At 31.7% G+C, this 18,215-nt stretch overlaps 1 protein-coding gene across 3 annotated transcripts; it reads left to right on the top strand.

Moving 5' to 3' along the window:
- Window positions 1-4,340: 4,340 nt before the first annotated feature.
- On the top strand, window positions 4,341-7,681 carry LOC118054139 (leucine-rich repeat extensin-like protein 4). 3 transcript variants are annotated; one of them, XM_073406201.1, is made up of 2 exons: window positions 4,341-6,232; window positions 6,293-6,415. In XM_073406201.1, the coding sequence occupies exons 1-2, from the start codon at window positions 4,628-4,630 to the stop codon at window positions 6,383-6,385; spliced, it is 1,698 nt and encodes a 565-aa protein (XP_073262302.1). In that variant the 5' UTR covers window positions 4,341-4,627; the 3' UTR covers window positions 6,386-6,415. The 3 variants fall into 3 exon arrangements, with proteins under 3 accessions (XP_073262302.1, XP_073262301.1, XP_073262303.1); XM_073406200.1 differs by adding an exon at window positions 6,875-7,032 and having other exon boundaries at window positions 4,343-6,397; XM_073406202.1 differs by lacking the exon at window positions 6,293-6,415 and adding an exon at window positions 7,086-7,681 and having other exon boundaries at window positions 4,347-6,048.
- The last annotated feature ends 10,534 nt before the right edge of the window (window positions 7,682-18,215 follow it).

The raw sequence follows: 18,215 nt of genomic DNA, 5'->3' as shown, positions 1-18,215 counted from the left end.
TTGCAAAACTCATGATTTAGGTAATGAGACTCAGACAAAATGATAGAAAATAATATGAAGGTATTCACAAAACAAATATTTTTTAAACAATGAAGAATGATAAATTTGTAAAATAAAATGAGGAAAAAAATAATTCCTTACCATATTAACACTTAAAATTTATGACCTGTGTCATTAAATTGGAAGCATGACAAATAAAAAAACCGTGAAGTCCAATCCCAAATAAATTAAAAATCAAAGGATGTAACTGGAAAAAAAAATCAACCACATAAAAAATTTAATTAAAAAACAAGGGTGGTAACCAAAATAACAAAAAAATAAATTCGAGGGAATTTACAAATTAAATTGCAAGATTAAATTGAAAAGTAAAAAACAATTAACAAAAGGAAAAAAAAATCAAAATAATGAAAGTTAAATAAAAAAAAAAAACAACATAAACTTTGATTGAAGGATAAAATTGAATACTAATAAAACTTTAACAAAAAATCCAAAGGTAAAAATAACAAATCAAAAGAATAAGGACCGAATTAGAGAAAACAATATATGACAGATTGTAATTTAAGGATTGAATTAAAAACATACAAAATTTTTCTAAAAGGGCTAAAGACAAAAATAAGCAATAAAAAGTTTAAGGACTTAAATTGAAAAAACAAAAAGAAAAGTGGACAAACTTTACTTTAATTGGAAGAGATAAAGAAGTAGGAAGAAAAAAGAAGAAAAGACCATCGACGACAAGCTGCCGGTTCAACAATGACATGCTCCATACTAGGTGAAAGAGCACATGGCAACGCTTTCAATGACACAATAAAAGACTATTTTTGAAAAAAAAACGGTGGCAATAGACGCGTTGTCAAAAAAGCATAGACACCACCATCATGTTATCACGTGAAAAACACGTGCCAATAGCTTTTTCAAAATTAATATTAAAAATAAATGGTAAAAACCGCATAACTCTAGAAATAACAAATAAATTAATATGAAAGTACCAAAACACTAATGAATGCATAGAAGTTATTTTGCCTTATCTAAGAGCAAAGAAGTATTTTATTTATTTTAAAGCTTGTGGAAGAAAAAAATCACTGTTGGTCAGCAAGTTTAAATTTTGTTGGTTCCAGGGGTAGAAAAATATTTTTATTGTATAAAATAATATATAAAAAAAACAATAATATCCATGCTCAATTTTTTTTATGACCAATTGATCAACATGAAATACTAAAATACTCTCATATCCCAGCCTTCAAACATTTTCACCCAGAGGTATGTAAAGTCACTGTATAATGCATAGTAAATTTGATCTACTACTCCAACGTTGAATGTTATAACTTATAAGTATCAAATACTTGAATTTTAATTCCCAGTATAAACCCTCCACTTCGAAAGCCGGACTCGTTAATGGCCTTTTTGCTTTGGCTGCGAGCTCGCTAGATTTCAATTACTCTTCTACGAAAAACATATATGTGTTTTATTATATTTGGTTACCTGGGGAGTTGAACAATAATTATTTGAAGGAAGGGCTAGCAACTAGAAGAAGCTTAGCCATAATGAAAAATGAACATATTGATGGAAACAAGGAGATGATAGCATAGTTTTTAAATCCGGTCCGGAGATTGAGTTGATCCAAGATCTAGGTTTTAGATTTTGACTAGGTCGTTTGGGTTAATTTTTTTTTTAAAATCAAAACGACATCGTTTTAGTAAAAAAAAAAAAAAACAACGGGCTACAACCAGGTTTTACTGGGTTAATCCACTGAGTCAGCTGGGTCCCACCGAATTTTTCATTCACCTGTTTTTTTTCAATCCGGTCCGGTTTCAGTCCTGGCTTCCCGAGTCCTAGGTTGACCCGCCAGGCCAGACCGAATTTTAAAACTATAGATGATAGGTTTTATGAACATTGTTAAATAACCCTTAACTTTCTTTTTTAGAACAAAATCTTTAAATAAATTTATTAAAACTATATTTAAATAATTATCCAATTATTTCATAGTTTTTCATAGTTTTATAGAACATTAGAGCTTTTTAGGATAATATTAATAATTATTTTATGAATAATTATATATTAACTTAAAATGCATATTTAAAAAAAAATATCATTAATATTGAATAAAAATAAAATATTTATTTAGTTAATTTTTATTATATATTTTTCTTAGATTTCTTTTTTTCTTATTTTTTTTTAAAAGTTCATAAAAATGATTGATTTTGAAGTTTTTTTTATGATTGTAATAAGTTTTTATCTAAAAACAACACTTCTATATTTTTTTTTTTGTAAAACAAAGAAATATGTTAATAAAAAAAGAGAGTTTTGTTTAAAAAGATACTTTTTTCCTCTTTAATTTAAATTTCCATAATTAAATTTTTAAGTATTATTTGTTTTTATTTGATAAACTATGTTGTTGCTAAAAATAGGCATATATATATATATGAGAAAATTTATTTTTATTTAATTATATGATAGTTAAAATAAATATTAGTAATAAAAAATAATTAAAATTATAATAAATTACAAATATTTATTTTAACTATCATATAATTAAATAAAAATAAAATTTAAAAAGTGCTCTATAATATCGCATAGACACAATAGCTAGTTGATATCTTAAATAAGAAAACAAAAATCTAAATTTAAAAATAAAATATAAAAAATTAAATAATAAAGATGTAAATGATGCTTTAGAATGAAAATTTCCCATCCGTTCATGTTTTTATGGGTTATTTAAAACCAAAAAATAACAAGCATAAATTCTATCATATAATACAATTTTATCATCTTTTTATTGTAGTTTTTAGGTTTAGAATTACAGGTTTTGTAATAGCCCTAAAAAATAACCCAATTAAAATAATAAAAAATTTTATTTTCCATTTTTCTTTTTATTTACTTTCAAATAAATGAAGAGTGAGTGCCATGATATATATGAAAAGTATCCATTTAACAGATGTTTTATAAAATAATTTAACTAATTGAAAACAACAGTAAAGGTATAACACCCTCAATTTGTTTTAAAATCATGATATTTGATTTTTTAATAGAAATATAGAATTAATTTGTTTATATGTTTTAAAAGTATTTTTTAAAAAATAATTTTTTAATTTTAAATTAATTTTTAAATGTTTTTGTCTTTTTAATATATTAATATTACAAATAATTTTTAAATTTTGTTATTATAATATATTTTTTTAAAATATTTTAAAAAACAATAACGTCGTATTCCTGAACAGCTAGCAAGAAAAATATCCTTATTACATTCTCCGCCGCGTCTACAGCTGTGAGTCCAAATTACCAAAATATCGTGAAAGTTTCACATCGATCTCGTGATATCACCTTAACCGGAAACGGCATGGCCCATTTTCTTTCTTTCTTTTTTGTTTTTGGTATCTTTCGGTCAACTTTTCGCCGGAAATTAGAAGCCACCGACTTCCCATTAAGAAGCTTCATTTTCTGTATTCTACTATCTTATTTTAAATGAATAAATAATTATAAATTGATGAAAGATTAAGGGTTTGTTACAGCTGTTGCTTGGGGAGCTTAAAGTCAACTAGGATTTCAAAATTAAAAAGGGATTCTAATAAGCAAAGTGGCTCATAATAAGGGTACAAAACCAATTAAATTTTTTTTTATTGGAATGATTTCTTCTAGTAGGTGAAGATATTCTGTCTCTATTGTTTATTTAATTTAAAAATATAATAGTGATTATTTTTAAAGTATTTTTTTATAAATATAAAAAAATAATTCTAAATATATATTTTTTTAATTTTATAAAATACTATTTAAAATCCAATTCCAAACAAATCATTTCGGTGCTAACAAGCCTACAATATCAGAATTTTTAAATTTAGCCTATAATATCAGTTCCGGGTTTTGATTGGGTAATTAATCGTCATGGTCAATTCTACATTGTTTTAGTAAAAAAAAATTAACGGCTTGTAACTGGATTTTTGACCAAGTTTTGCCGAGTTAGCCGGGGATTAAATCAACCAATCAGGTCATTTTAAATTTTAACTTTTTCTATTTTTTTAAAATTGATTCTAGTTTTAGATTAACCGGATTATAAATCAACCCGTTAGACTGCAACGAGTTTCAAAACTAGTTACATCATTCCAGCCGCTTCTTAATATTGTTAAAAAAAAGAAAGATGAGCTGTGCATGGAAATGGAATTTCAAAATAAAGAATTTAAAATTTTAAAGTAGCATTCATATCGGGCGAGAAAGTGACGCGAAAAAGTGGCATATGATGAGATGAGAGAGCGGAGTGGATTTGGAGTTTTTTTTTAAAAAGAAATAGAAAAAAGAAAGTGAGAGAGAATCTGGTGGGCTTTGAGCTGTGATTTAGCTGTCCTTCGATGCATTATTTCTTCTTCACCTTCACACATATCTCCAAAATCCCTAGAAAAAACCCCATCTCCCCTCTCTCTCTCCTTGCGTCCAAAAACACATCCCCATTTCTCTCCTCAAATCTCTCTCCCTCTCTCTCTCTCTCTCACATTCTGTGTTCAGATCTCGAACTGCATAGCTTTTGCTTCATCAACCCATTCTCTTGCAACTCTACTTCGGGGGAGAATCAGGGAGGTGGTAGAAAGAAGAGCCAAAAGAACTGAAAGTGGCATTTCGTATATCAGATGTCTCATGTGAGATGAAGAAGACGACCAACTCCCATCTTCATCTCTCACTTCTCATTGCCTTGTTTCTTGGCACAGTTGTGTGCCTCTCTGATGCTAAGCAAGCACCGACTATCTCTAGCTATGGAGGTCTCAGTGACGCCGACGCTATGTACATCAAGAAGCGGCAGCTTCTTTACTACAAAGACGAATTTGGCGACAGAGGAGAGAGAGTCACAGTAGACCCATCTCTTGTTTTTCCGAATCCAAGACTTAGAAATGCTTACATAGCATTACAGGCTTGGAAACAAGCCATCTTCTCAGACCCTCTAAACCTGACTGCCAATTGGGTTGGATCCCAAGTTTGCAACTATGAGGGGGTTTTCTGCGCTCCAGCTCCGGACAACAAAACAATCCGTACAGTTGCCGGCATTGATCTCAACCACGGTGATATTGCAGGGTACTTGCCTGAGGAGCTTGGCTTGCTGGTGGATCTTGCATTGTTTCACATCAACTCTAACAGGTTTTGTGGGACTGTACCTCGCAAGTTCAAGGACATGAGGCTGCTGTTTGAACTGGATCTTAGCAACAATCGGTTTGCTGGGAAATTTCCACAGGTTGTGCTGAAGCTGCCTTCACTCAAATTCTTGGATCTGAGATTCAACGAGTTTGAGGGTACTGTACCAAAAGAGCTATTTGACAAGGACTTGGATGCAATCTTTATCAATCACAACAGGTTCGTTTTCGATCTACCTGAAAATCTTGGCAACTCCCCAGTATCTGTCATCGTTTTGGCGAACAACAAATTTCATGGATGTGTGCCGTCAAGCTTAGGTAACATGTCAAACCTCAATGAAATTATCCTCATGAACAATGGGTTTAGATCTTGCATGCCAGCAGAGATAGGTTTGCTTAAAGAGCTAACAGTCTTGGATGTTAGCTTCAATCAATTAATGGGTCCATTACCGGACGCATTTGGTGGAATGGTGAGTCTTGAACAACTCAATGTAGCTCACAACATGCTCTCAGGGAAGATTCCGGCAAGTATTTGTAAGTTGCCGAATTTGGAGAACTTCACCTTCTCTTATAACTTCTTCACTGGAGAGCCACCAGTGTGTTTGAGTCTACCGGATTTCAGTGACAGGAGGAATTGTTTGCCAGCAAGACCATTACAGAGATCTGCTGCACAATGTAACGCATTTTTGTCTAGACCGGTTGATTGTAGCTCGTTTAGATGTGCTCCTTTCGTTCCATCTTTGCCTCCCCCTCCCCCTCCCTCACCTCCAATGCCGGTACCTTCACCTTCACCTCCACCTCCACCACCAGTTGTTATTCCACAGTCACCTCCACCCTCTTCTCCACCTCCGCCCCCTCCCCCTCCACCAGTGCACTCTCCACCTCCACCCCCTCCACCAGTGTACTCTCCGCCCCCGCCCCCTCCACCTTCTCCGTCCCCGCCACCTCCCCCACCACCTCCCCCACCAGTAAATTCACCACCACCTCCACCGCCTTCTCCCCCACCGCCTTCTCCCCCACCCCACCACCTTCACCCCCACCCCCATCTCCATTACCTCCATGTGTGCGGCCCCCACCACCGCCACCACCAAATTCCCCACCACCGCCACACTCACAGCCACCACCTCCACCAAATTCCCCACCACCGCCACACTCACAGCCCCCACCTCCACCAAATTCCTCACCTCCACCACCGGTTTATTCTTCACCACCACCTGTCAATTCTCCACCTCCCCCATATCACTCTCCTCCACCCCCACCACCCCCACCTTGTATAGAACCGCCTCCACCTCCACCACCATGTGTAGAATATTCACCACCCCCACCCCCTCAATCGCCTCCCCCACCTTCTCCACCATCACCAGTATATTCACCTCCACCAGTGTATTCACCTCCACCGCCTCCTACTCCACCTCCCCCACCATCATCACCGCCTCCTACTCCACCTCCCCCACCATCATCACCGCCGCCGCCACCATCCCTGTCTCCCCCACCGCCTCCTACACCACCCCCACCATCTCCATTACCTCCATGTGTACGTTCCCCACCACCGCCTCCACCAAATTCACCACCACCTCCATCTCCAATATTCTCCCCACCACCCCCATCACCACCACACTCTCCGCCTCCACCTCCACATTCGCCTCCACCACCAGTTTATCCCTACTTATCACCTCCACCACCACCTCCTGTCAATTCTCCACCTCCCCCAGTTTATTCATCACCGCCTCCACCCCCACCTTGTATAGAACCGCCTCCACCTCCACCTCCACCATGTATAGAGTATTCACCACCTCCACCCTCACCTTCATCGTCACCGCCTCCTCCTATACATTATAAGCCACCACCATCACCATCCCCACCACCACCACCACCAGTTTACTACCATTCTCCCCCACCATTGTCGCCTCCATCGCCAATTCCATGTGAAAACCCACCCCCACCCCCATCACCACCTCCACCCGTACTCTATGGAAGTCCGCCACCTCCGACTCCAGTGTATGAGGGACCTTTACCACCAATCACAGGGGTTTCTTATGCTTCACCTCCACCACCACCCTTTTATTGATTCTTTTGAGAATTTCCGACCTCTAACCTTCCATCAAACAAGGAGAGAAATACTATGGATTTCGTTATCAGGGCTTCTTTTTTCCTCTTGTGGGCGATTCTCGTCGCTCTTCTAGAGAAAATTGAGAAAGAGTCCGGGCAGTTTACATGATTGAATCATCTCTTGCAGATGGTCTCAGTCAGATTTATTGCATTGTTATTACTGATCATTGTTAAAGAATTGAAGCAAAGAAGACAATTTAGAGAGGTAAGAGGGGAAATTGTCTCCATATTTATTTGAATTGTTATGGAATATTTGAGTTGCGAAATAAAAATGGCAGAGAAAGATCAGTAGGTTGCAGAGAGAGTTGCATGTATAGGGATGGAACGGAGACCATAATCAGGGCTAGCTAGCATTGCTGCTGCTCGATTGTGTTCTTTTTTCTTTTTTCTTCTTTTATCATACCTGGTTCCTTATTTTTGTTTTTTCGATTTATAGTATAATAATCACGAACACTTCACTTGTATTACGTTGTTATTTCTCTTCTTCTGTGAGATTGAACCTTACAAATGGTTGTGTACTGGTTATTATGTATGATTATGTAGATCTTGCTAGGATAGATAAACTGCCCAGCTGCCGAGACAATAGCCATTTGTCTATATGCGTTGTGATTAGTTGTGGTTTTGAATTGATTCACCTTTCTGGGAATCCATGGCGTTTCAGCTCCGGTGATCCTACTCATCTAGTAAATGCCAGTTGCTATATATAAAAAAATAATATCGGTGGGGAACACTTTGACAATAGCATTTTCCGGCTTGTGACATTTTCTGAGGCCACCCATTTGCGCCGTGTTGTTTGCTTAATATCCGATCGAGGCTGGCTAGATGCATGGCGGGACCCGAACAGCCATTCTAGGTCCCCTTTGATTGTTGCTAGATGAGCTCCTTGATTTCCTCCTCTTTTTTATCATTAGATTTTAGTAAGATTGCTTGCTTGGAATCGGTTTATCTGACTTTGAAATTAAGCTGTCGGCATGGGTTCTTAACTTTCCTATTGATGGCACTATTTACTATAATACTTGATGAAGCTCGTGAAGAGCGGAGTCAAATTGGAAACTTCTCCTTAGGTGTGGTGTGCTTGTTGACTCTTGTCCCAAACGCGTCCTTTCCTTTTTTTTCCAGCTGCTTGAATGAGACCTCTTTTGGATCATCCTTTGCCTTTGCCTTTGCCTCACATGATGAGATGAGATGTTTTTTGTTTTGTTACTTGCTACGCTAGTGGAATCACGAATCTAATAAAATTCACGCAAGGACAATTGTCCCTCACTGCCATTGACCATCCCACCAGCGCAGCTGGTCTCTGCCCATTACCCATGGTGGCGCAAATGTGCCCTCCACCACCACCACCAAGTTGAGTGAAGCCCATATGCGCTAAGCACGATTTAGCACCTCTCCCCTTGGATTGAGAAAAGCAGCTATACAGGGCAGCTGGCCATACGGGGTCCCACGTTATTAAATCCCAGCTGGCACACCTTTATTTGTATTGTTGCGGAAATTTAAAGGCAAGAGCACAGTTTTCGTGGGTGCTTTTATTTCTTCCAAAAAACACGGTTGGCTCCCAGTAGGGCTCTTGCTTTTTGCATATAAATACGTATACATGCATGCACCGGGGCTCATGAATTTTCGCCTAAACAGAGGCTTAAACAGAGGCTAACAGAGTTTGTGCGATGCAGTAATAATAATAATAATAAAAAAAAAAAAAAAAAAAAAAAAACATGAAAGGGGACAGCGAGTCCCTCTCATCTGACGCGTTTTGTGGGGCTAGGGTTTCATCAGTTTATAAACGTAGCATCTAAACAGCATATCATTTAGTACTATTTTATGCAAACACCTACTTTGCTAAAAGTACTTTAGGGAGAAATGCCACAAATGAATGATCTCTGCCCTCTACTTACCCTGTGGGGAGGAAGGAAAAAAAGAAAAGAAAAGAAAAAAAAAAACAGCCGTCTAAGTAAAGGCATAGGCAAATCGCATAATTAAGCTTGCGTGTTACCATAATGGCATCAGGAGATGAAGTTTACCTTATAACATGACAGTGGTAAACTTCAAGTCGAACGCCAGCTAGGCCGATGGTCCCTCTATCAACTTTTTAAATTTAAATTTCTGTATTAATACCAGAGATATTGTTTCATATCAATACAGAAGGTCAATATCAAAGATAAATTATAAGATTTGTATAGTGTGGTGGATCAATTCTTAAATCCGTCAACGAGATAGATTTTATTTCAAATCATTTTTTTTTTTATCAAAACAATATTATTTTTGTTGTTATTTAATTAGGGGCTCTCTAGATAGGCTGTATTTCTAGCATGTATTTATTGTCCATCTCAAATTCATGATATTCACCTTATCATATAAGCAGATGGAGAATAAAAATAGAGAAGAAAAATAGAAAAAACTGATATGAGGTAATAACAACTCTTTAATAAAAAAAAGCAAATATAACATCCCAATTACTGAGACAACATACCAATCATAATATAGAAAAAACATAAAAAATAATTTTTTCTGAAAATAAATTTATATAAGGTTCACTGAAATTCTATTGAAATTTTAACAGTCTTTCTTATACAAAAAGGCCCAAGTTATGAATAAATAATATATACACTTCAATTAATCATTATCTAATTACAACCTAATCATCTTGGGACTCAATTCTCATCAATGCTCATCAGTACAACCACAATTTTCCAAAATATCTATATAATAAGAATGAGTAGTAATTAATACTTAAATAAGAAAAACAAAAATACATGCAATTTTGAATACATGATAATATAAATTATGTTCATACATTCGATTTAAAAGATGTTATTACAATTCAAGTCATAATAGTTTCTTGAGATACAAAATACACCAACATTTGCTTAGTTCTAAATGACACAAAATATATATGATCTAAAATATTACTCCTGTCGTGAATATGATGAACCTGAAATAAATATAACATTGAAAAAATAATTATCATAAAAAGAAATACTAACATTAATAGTCAAACAATATATTCAAGGCTACATATTATCATATTCTTTACAATTTTTCATCTAATCCCCTTTTAATATTTCTAGATTTATTCCTTCTAGATTCACTAATATTTTCCTTTCCACTCTCAAATTTTCCGACCAATGTCATATGTTAATGTTGAAGGACAATTCCTTTAAGAATGTCGATACCAATTCATTGGTACCATCAACTATTCTCCACAAACTATTATAACCCCATAGAAAGAAAATCAAAATCAGTTAGAAAGCTTAATTCCTTATAAGCCAAAATGTTAAAGAACAAAAATAAAAGAATATATTCAATTTAAAAAGAAAGACAAAATAAAAGCAGTTTGAGTCAATTTATTAAACCTATGAGCTAAGTAATGAGAATGTACTACCTTATAGAAAGAAGATTTAAAAACATTATGAAACTCAACTCTTAACTAACTCATTGTTGAAGGACAAAATCGAAAAGAAACAATAAAAAAAATTCAAATCAACCCAAGTTAACTTCACAAACTCATGATAGGATCATGAGACTATGATAACTTAATAGAAAGCAAATTGGTAAAAATCACACAGTTTTATTCCTAACAAGCTAAACTCGCGACTCAAGTCATGAGAATGAGATTACTCCATAAAAAAATTTGAAAAAATTATGAAGACTAACTCTTAAAAAACCCATTGTTGAAAGATGAAATTGAAAAAAAAAAAAAAAAAATTTTTTAAAAAAAACAAAATAAAAAAAATTCATGAATCCTAATTTTTAACATCTAAAATCCTCACCCGAGTTATAAGAAAGAGATTACCCTATAATAAGCAAATTGTAAAAAACTCTAAGCATTAACTTTTAACCAACTCATTGTTAAAGGATAAAATCAGAAAATAAATAATTAAAAAAAAAAAAAACAACTCAAGTTAACTTGAAACTCAGGTCACGAGATTGATATAACTTAATAGAAAAAAAAAACATAAAGCCCTATTCTCAATCTACTAAATGTTGAAGGCCGACATTAAAAAAAAAAAAAAATCCCGCATCAAACCTTGTTATCCATCCACAGCCATGCCTTATTTTATAAGACTGTGATTACCTTAAAAAAGAAAATAAAAAATATAAACATTAATTAAAAGAATGAGAAACAAAATGGATATAAAAACAAAGCCAAAGAGAGAGAGAAGAGAAAGAAGAAAAGAATGATATGCCAACAACACATTGCCACTTTACTTGCACCATTTGCTACCCTATTGTGTAGCCTTTGCTAGACAATTCAAAATACACGGTGGAACACCATTTTTGATGGTCGAAGTATGAAGCATTTGCCTCCATAACACGACAATCTTCTCATTCTCTAGTGAGTGCAACTCAAGCTCAAGTTTTGCCCAAATTGTTCATTGAATTTCATCCCTACTCTTGTTTTAGCTCCAACCTTAATTATTTTAAATCAATAAAATTAAATTTCATTTTACAAAATCAAACATTAACCATATGCCAAAACACGTTCTTGACTTCGTGAGATCCTAATATATTGGTCACTGAAAAGAACCTTCAAGTCCAAGTTCAAAATAAACCACCAAATCTAATCCCAAATAAACACAACATTAAAAAACCAAATAGAGAAAACTAAACATTAAGGGACCAAAACAAAAGAAGCCAAAAAACAAGAAATTAAAATTAAAATAGAGAGAACATTGCGAAAACTATTACAATTCCGGGTGTTTTCTCTCTTGTATTATAGTAAAAATGCTAGATTCTTTATTTTTTTTTTTTTTTTTTTTTTTTAATAACTGTAATTCTTTAGTTGGATCCAAGTGAGCCAGCCATTAATGGACATGGGCTTTGTGTGTGCGCCTGGCCCCGTTTTCCCTCCTTTGATACATGTTTTACACCTTCGTGATGGATTTTTTTTTTTTTTTTCTCATCTAACCTTCGTAACTATTACTAGTAATCAGATCTTGTAGGCTTGGCTGTTCAATATTATTTCGTAATTGTTTAGAAACATGATAGTAATTTCGTTTTAAAATATTTTTTTATTTAAAAATATATTAAAATAATATTTTTTATATTAATATATAAAAATAATTTAAAGTTAAAAAAAATAAAAAAACAGCAAAACGTGGAATCAATATTGAACATTGATATGTGATTTTACCACAAAAGCTCACCAAAGATGTGATTTGACGTTAATGGAGTACGAGCAGCGTTTTTCCAAAAACAAATAACTAATGTCTGGTAATTATTTACGGGCATAAGTAGGAAGCACGTGCATGAACGTTAAAGAAAAATAAAAAAGAAAAGAAAAAACTCCTAGAAATAGAATGGAGGTGCTGCCTTCCCTTGACAACATTCCGGCGGACACATTAGAAGGGATTCCATCCAAGCGGCTAGTTTTGTCCCTGCCTCTTTTTTCAGGGTATGTTTAGGTACGGTGGTTTTTTTTTTTTTTTTAAATTTTAATGTGTTTAAGTTAAAATATTTTTTTAAAAATTAAAATATTATTTTAATATATTTCTAAATAAAAAATTTTTTAAAAATTATTACAATTTCAAACACACACTTAAATATAGAGGTGAACAAAAAAATCAAAAAATCAATTAAACCGAGAAAACCAAAAAAAAATAACTGAAAAAATCAAACTGTGAAAAAAAAACCGATTAAAATTAAAAAAAAAAACAACCAGTTCGGTTCGGTTTTATAAACCTGAAACAGAAAAAACTAAACCAAACTAAACCCAAACCGGAAAAAAATTGAGTCAAACTAAAAAACCGAGCCAAACCGGTTTGAACCGGTTTTTGTCCTAAAAAACCTAACCAAAACAAAACCAGTCTGTTTGAACCGTTTTTAGTTTTTTCTTTAAAAAAAATTAGGTATAGTTATTTAAAAAAAAAACAAATTAAACCAAAACAAAAATGATTACCATTAGTTAAACATATGCACCTCCACGGAACCGACAAGGAATTATATGTTCACCTTTTTGAACGCCTCCCATCCATATGCTTGCCGGAGTATGTTCCTTCATGCAGTTGGTAAAAGAAAACATGACACTCAATGATAAATCCGTAGTTTTTGTAGATAAACTGGTTTTGTTTATTAACCATTCAGCTCCTGCATACATCAAGCTAACGTCATATTTGTTTTCATGTTTTAATTTTTTAAAAAAATAATAAATTTTTTATGTTTTTTTATATTATTATTTTTTTAATATTTTAAAATCATTTTAATGTTATAAAAAATAATTAGTTTTTTAAAAATATATATTAATACATTTCTAAATAAAAAAAATACTTTAAAAACCATTCAATAATTGTTTTATGAGAACATGACACATATTTAAGCAATTTCGTTATGGATTTCTCATAAAGTTCTTTCGTTTTCATTTCTTTTCCTCCTGGATCATCGTTATCATCATCATCTCTCTCTCTCTTTCTCTCACTTGTAGGGTCCATGGGATCTGGTCGTATGTGACTCCTGAAAAATCACGTCTAACATTTTAGCAGGTAAAGTTGATAATGAAGGCAACTTTGCTAAAGTGAAAGTAGTAGTCTAGAATCAGTACAAGTTATTATTTCATTACAATATATATATATATATATATATATATATATATATATATAGCTAGCAATCTGGTTAGACAGTCAATTGTTAACAGTTGATAGTTAATACACCGAAAGTGAATTTTGATCACCATTTCAAAGATTGAAATTCTTTTAATATTCTCCTCTTGTAATGGTGTTTTCTTAAAAACTTTAATATTTCAAATCTATTTGGAAACAAGAGGCTGCGGTCAAACCCTGTTTTTTTTTTTTTTAAAAAAAAAAAATATTATTTTAACACGTTTCACACTTGAAATTGAAATTAAAATTAAAATAAAATTAAAAAACTAACATGCCTTATTTTTTTTTTATAATTTAAACATGAGACTTCTTAAAAAGATAATCAAATCATTAAACAGGAGTCATGTTTTGTCAAAAAAATCAATTTAACTCAAAAATCTAAGTTATTAGATAATATCTCAAGATATAATTTATATTATTTTCTAATACACCGTCTTAACTGAAAATTCTTTAAACTTCAAACTTGTAGAGGCTCATAGTGCCTTGTATTTATTTTTTATCAAATAAATAAAAATGATAAGATTCGAACTAATGACCGCTTGGTCTTGAAGGCTTTAATACCATGTTAATGAACCATCAAGTGTGTTTGGTATTGCAGTAGCTTTTATAGTTGTGGTTTGAAAAGAATTATTTTATAAAAAAATATTTTTGATTGAGGTTGGTTTGATATTTATATATATTTGGTTAAAACTGTGATTGAAATTGAAGTTAAATAAAAAATAATTTAATGTATTTGGTAAAAAATATTTTTTAAATTGAGGTTATAAAACAACTAAAAAAGATATTTATTAATATTGGTGGTTTTTAATTTAAATATTGTAGATTTAACTACTATTATTATATTATTAAATAAATAATATTTTTATATCAAATATTTTTTTATTGTTCCATTAACCTATCTAAAATTCCTATCACGTACGAGGTTCATCCGATAAGGACTACAATTTCATGGTCTTTTGAGCGTGCAATAAAATCAGGTAAAAAATCATCATGAACAAAATTAAGATTGCAATCAAATTTTACAAATGCTACGTCTTCATGCGATTTTCTTCTAATTTATATAGTGTCATTGAATAATATTAAATATCAATTTTTCAAGGAAACATAATTTAAAAAAATTAGATTTTTTTTTACTAGATCTGGTCCAACTGAAATAATAAAAAACAAAATTTAGGCCTGGATTCGGTCTGGCAAGATAGTGAAGAATGCCTCCACTGTCTCCACATAGTGAAGAGTGGGATATTCACTCTCCACTGTTTTATTTTTACAAAAGTGAAAAACTACACATGGAGGTAGAGAGAAGAAGCATGAAACTGCTATTTGCTTACTAGCATTCAAAAAGCAAAACATGGTGGGTCCCTCATAAAATAAATCATGTTTTTTTAATTACTAAACCTTTGTTTTCTATGGCTTGGTTCAAAAGCAAAAGTAACCATAGAAATAAACACCCTTTAAATTTAAAAAGTTTAAGTTGTTATTAAATAAAATTTTAAGATATAATTTATATTATTTTCTAACAGTATTGATAAAAATAATAAAATTAAAACTTAGAATTTTATACAGGAAGCTTTACATTTAGCATTTTTGTTATTTTTTTTTTCTTTGGGTGTCTAGGAGTAAAGATTTGTTTAATTTCTAGATGCATGGAATGTGAAGTGGTGTGCATCTCAAGAAGTTGTAGGTAGCTTTAGTGTTTTGACCTAATATCGCACTGCCCTGCTCAGCAGCCATTAACAATATTCCTTATCATTGCAAGCGCATGTTAAGCCCTAATTCATAATGGCAAATCCCATTCCCGTGCTCTTAATCCATCAATGCGTCTGATCCGATAAAGTCCACTAATGATATTCAATTATTATTCCTACCCAACTTCCCAGTGTAACTATTCCATTTTTCAGAAGCTTTATTTATTTATTTATTTATTTAAAACATGTTTGAAAATTAATTATAGTTATTTTTTAAAATATTTTTTATGTTAAAATATATTAAAATAATATTTTTTATTTTTAAAATAAACACATTAAAACAATTCGAAACACAAAAAAAATTTAATTTTTAACAAAAAATAATTTTTTTAGAAACACAATTTGTAGTTATACTGCATCTCCAAACGATATCTTATTTAATTACTATTGCTATTATTATTGTCCCTCTCTCTCTCTATATATATATATATAGACACACATCACTGCATAAAATACATGAAAAATACCTACACAAAAGGTTTTATTGGATGTTTTTGGGTTGAAATGGAAAAAGAAAAAAAACTAGTACAATATCTCTCACAATTTTATGCATTTAAGAATGAATATTGACAAATAAATATAGGATTGACTTGAGACTCAATCTGTGAGATTGTGATTCTGTTTCTTTATTTGGATATATAAATTGTGCTTGACTGACCTAGACCTCATTTAAGATGGGTAATATAAATTGTGTCATTTTAATTTTTATATTTATTTTTTTAATATAGTGTAAGAGCCACGTGATTTTTCCAAATCTTGCCCCCAACTTTCACAACTTCCACTCAGAAACTCCGCATCAGAGGCGCGTGAATCTTTTAATAAATCTCCTTTGTGTCTCCTCAAAACCTCTCTGCCTCCCCTTTCCATCTCTCCAAAATATCTGTATATCATTTTAGGTTTTTTCATCTTTTTATCATAGTTTATTTTTAAAAAAAAATTCCAATATCATGTCAATGGAGGGTATTGATGTGTTTTAATAAATGTTAAAATATTTTTTTTATTAATTTTTCATATTTTAATAAGTGGATGACGCATTAAAGGCTATCCGGTCATCAAACATCACCTACATCATCTTTGTTGGAATAATCATGACGCCCCCTACACTATGAGGTGATTCGCATTTCAAGATTCTTAATGGTCTTGTACCGGTAACAATACACGATGAGGTGATTCGTATTTCAAGATTCTTAATGGTCTGGTACCGGTAGCAATTTCTTTATTCCCATCTTCTTCTCTTTTGACTCACCTAGATTTTTGCATCACCGCATTAAAAATTTCAAATCAATGATTTTTTTTTAAAATTTAGTTCTTATTTTTTTTTATTATTTTTTTGTTTGAAATTATTTTTTAAATTGATTTTTTTTACAATTTCACTCCCCTTTGATTTTTTTTTTCTATCAAATTTAATCCTTATTTTTTTTGATTGCCAAGTTTTTAAAATTGATAATTTTAAATTGATTTATATTAAACTTTCTTGATTGAACCTAGATCCAGAGTTTTACAGGTTATGAGTTTTTAAGATATGACAAAGTTTAAGATATTTACTCGGGTTTGCTTGATTTTTTTATTTATTTTCCTTTGTATAAGCTAAATTGTTTTTATGTCTCATCATTCAATATTTATTTCTTTTGTAGAATGGGTTTCATTTTTTTTTTTAGCTTGCTTTCTATGAAATTTTTTGTTGGTTTTGAAAATGACCCAGTTATCTCAAGTCTCTTTTTATCATTTTTTTTTTAGGGTTTTTTCGCCAATTATTTAATTGTTTTTTTTATTCTATTCTTTAATATTTGAAATGGTTTTCCAAAACCATTTATAATATTATAATTATTTTTCTATTTAATCCCCCCTTTATTTATTTTTTTGTCTTTCAAATTTTATTTTCATTTTTTTAATTGCTAATTGTTTTATTTGAGATTTTTGTTTTAAATTATTTTTATTTATTTGTCTTCTCTAGGATTTTCCACTTATTTTAAAAATATCTCGGGTTTTCTTTAGTCTTTTTTTATTATTATTATTCTTTGTTTGATTTACTTTGACTAATCAATATTTTTTTTTTTTAGTAATTGAGCTTCTTGATTTAGTCTAGGTCTAGGATTTAATGAGTTGCAAGTTTGAGATCTTTGCTCAGGTTTAAAGGTTCATCCAATTTTCTTGGTTTTTTTCCTTTTTTTTAAGCTGGTGGTTTTTTTAATTTTATCATTAGTGATAAGACTTTGTTTCTTTCATTATCTGTTTTCTTCATGATTTTTTTAATTGTTTATTTATTTTGGGTTCCCATATTGTATTTTAGGTTTGTCCATATGTTAGCTTTTTTTTCTTAGTTGGGTTTATGCTGAGTGATATATTTTTTTTAAAACAATTAAAACATGCTTGTGTTATGAAATTACAAGCGTTTTTTTAATTTCACCTGTTCTATTTTTTTAGTCTTTAAAATTTTATTCATATTCATTTTATTGCTATTGTTTTTGTTTAGGGATCATTTTTAATATTTTTTTAACTATTTCATCCACTCGATGATTTTTTTTCTATCAAATTTTATCCACATTCTTTTTATTACAATTTGTTTTTTTTTTTTTTGCAAGTTTTTTTTATAATTGATATTTTTTCAAAGTTTTCATCTTTTAAAAATAAATTGGTTGTGAATTAAGTTTCTTGATTCA

Source organism: Populus alba, chromosome 18, assembly GCF_005239225.2.
Source record: "Populus alba chromosome 18, ASM523922v2, whole genome shotgun sequence".
NCBI lineage: Eukaryota > Viridiplantae > Streptophyta > Magnoliopsida > Malpighiales > Salicaceae > Populus > Populus alba.
This window is presented reverse-complemented; position numbering and strand designations above follow the sequence as displayed.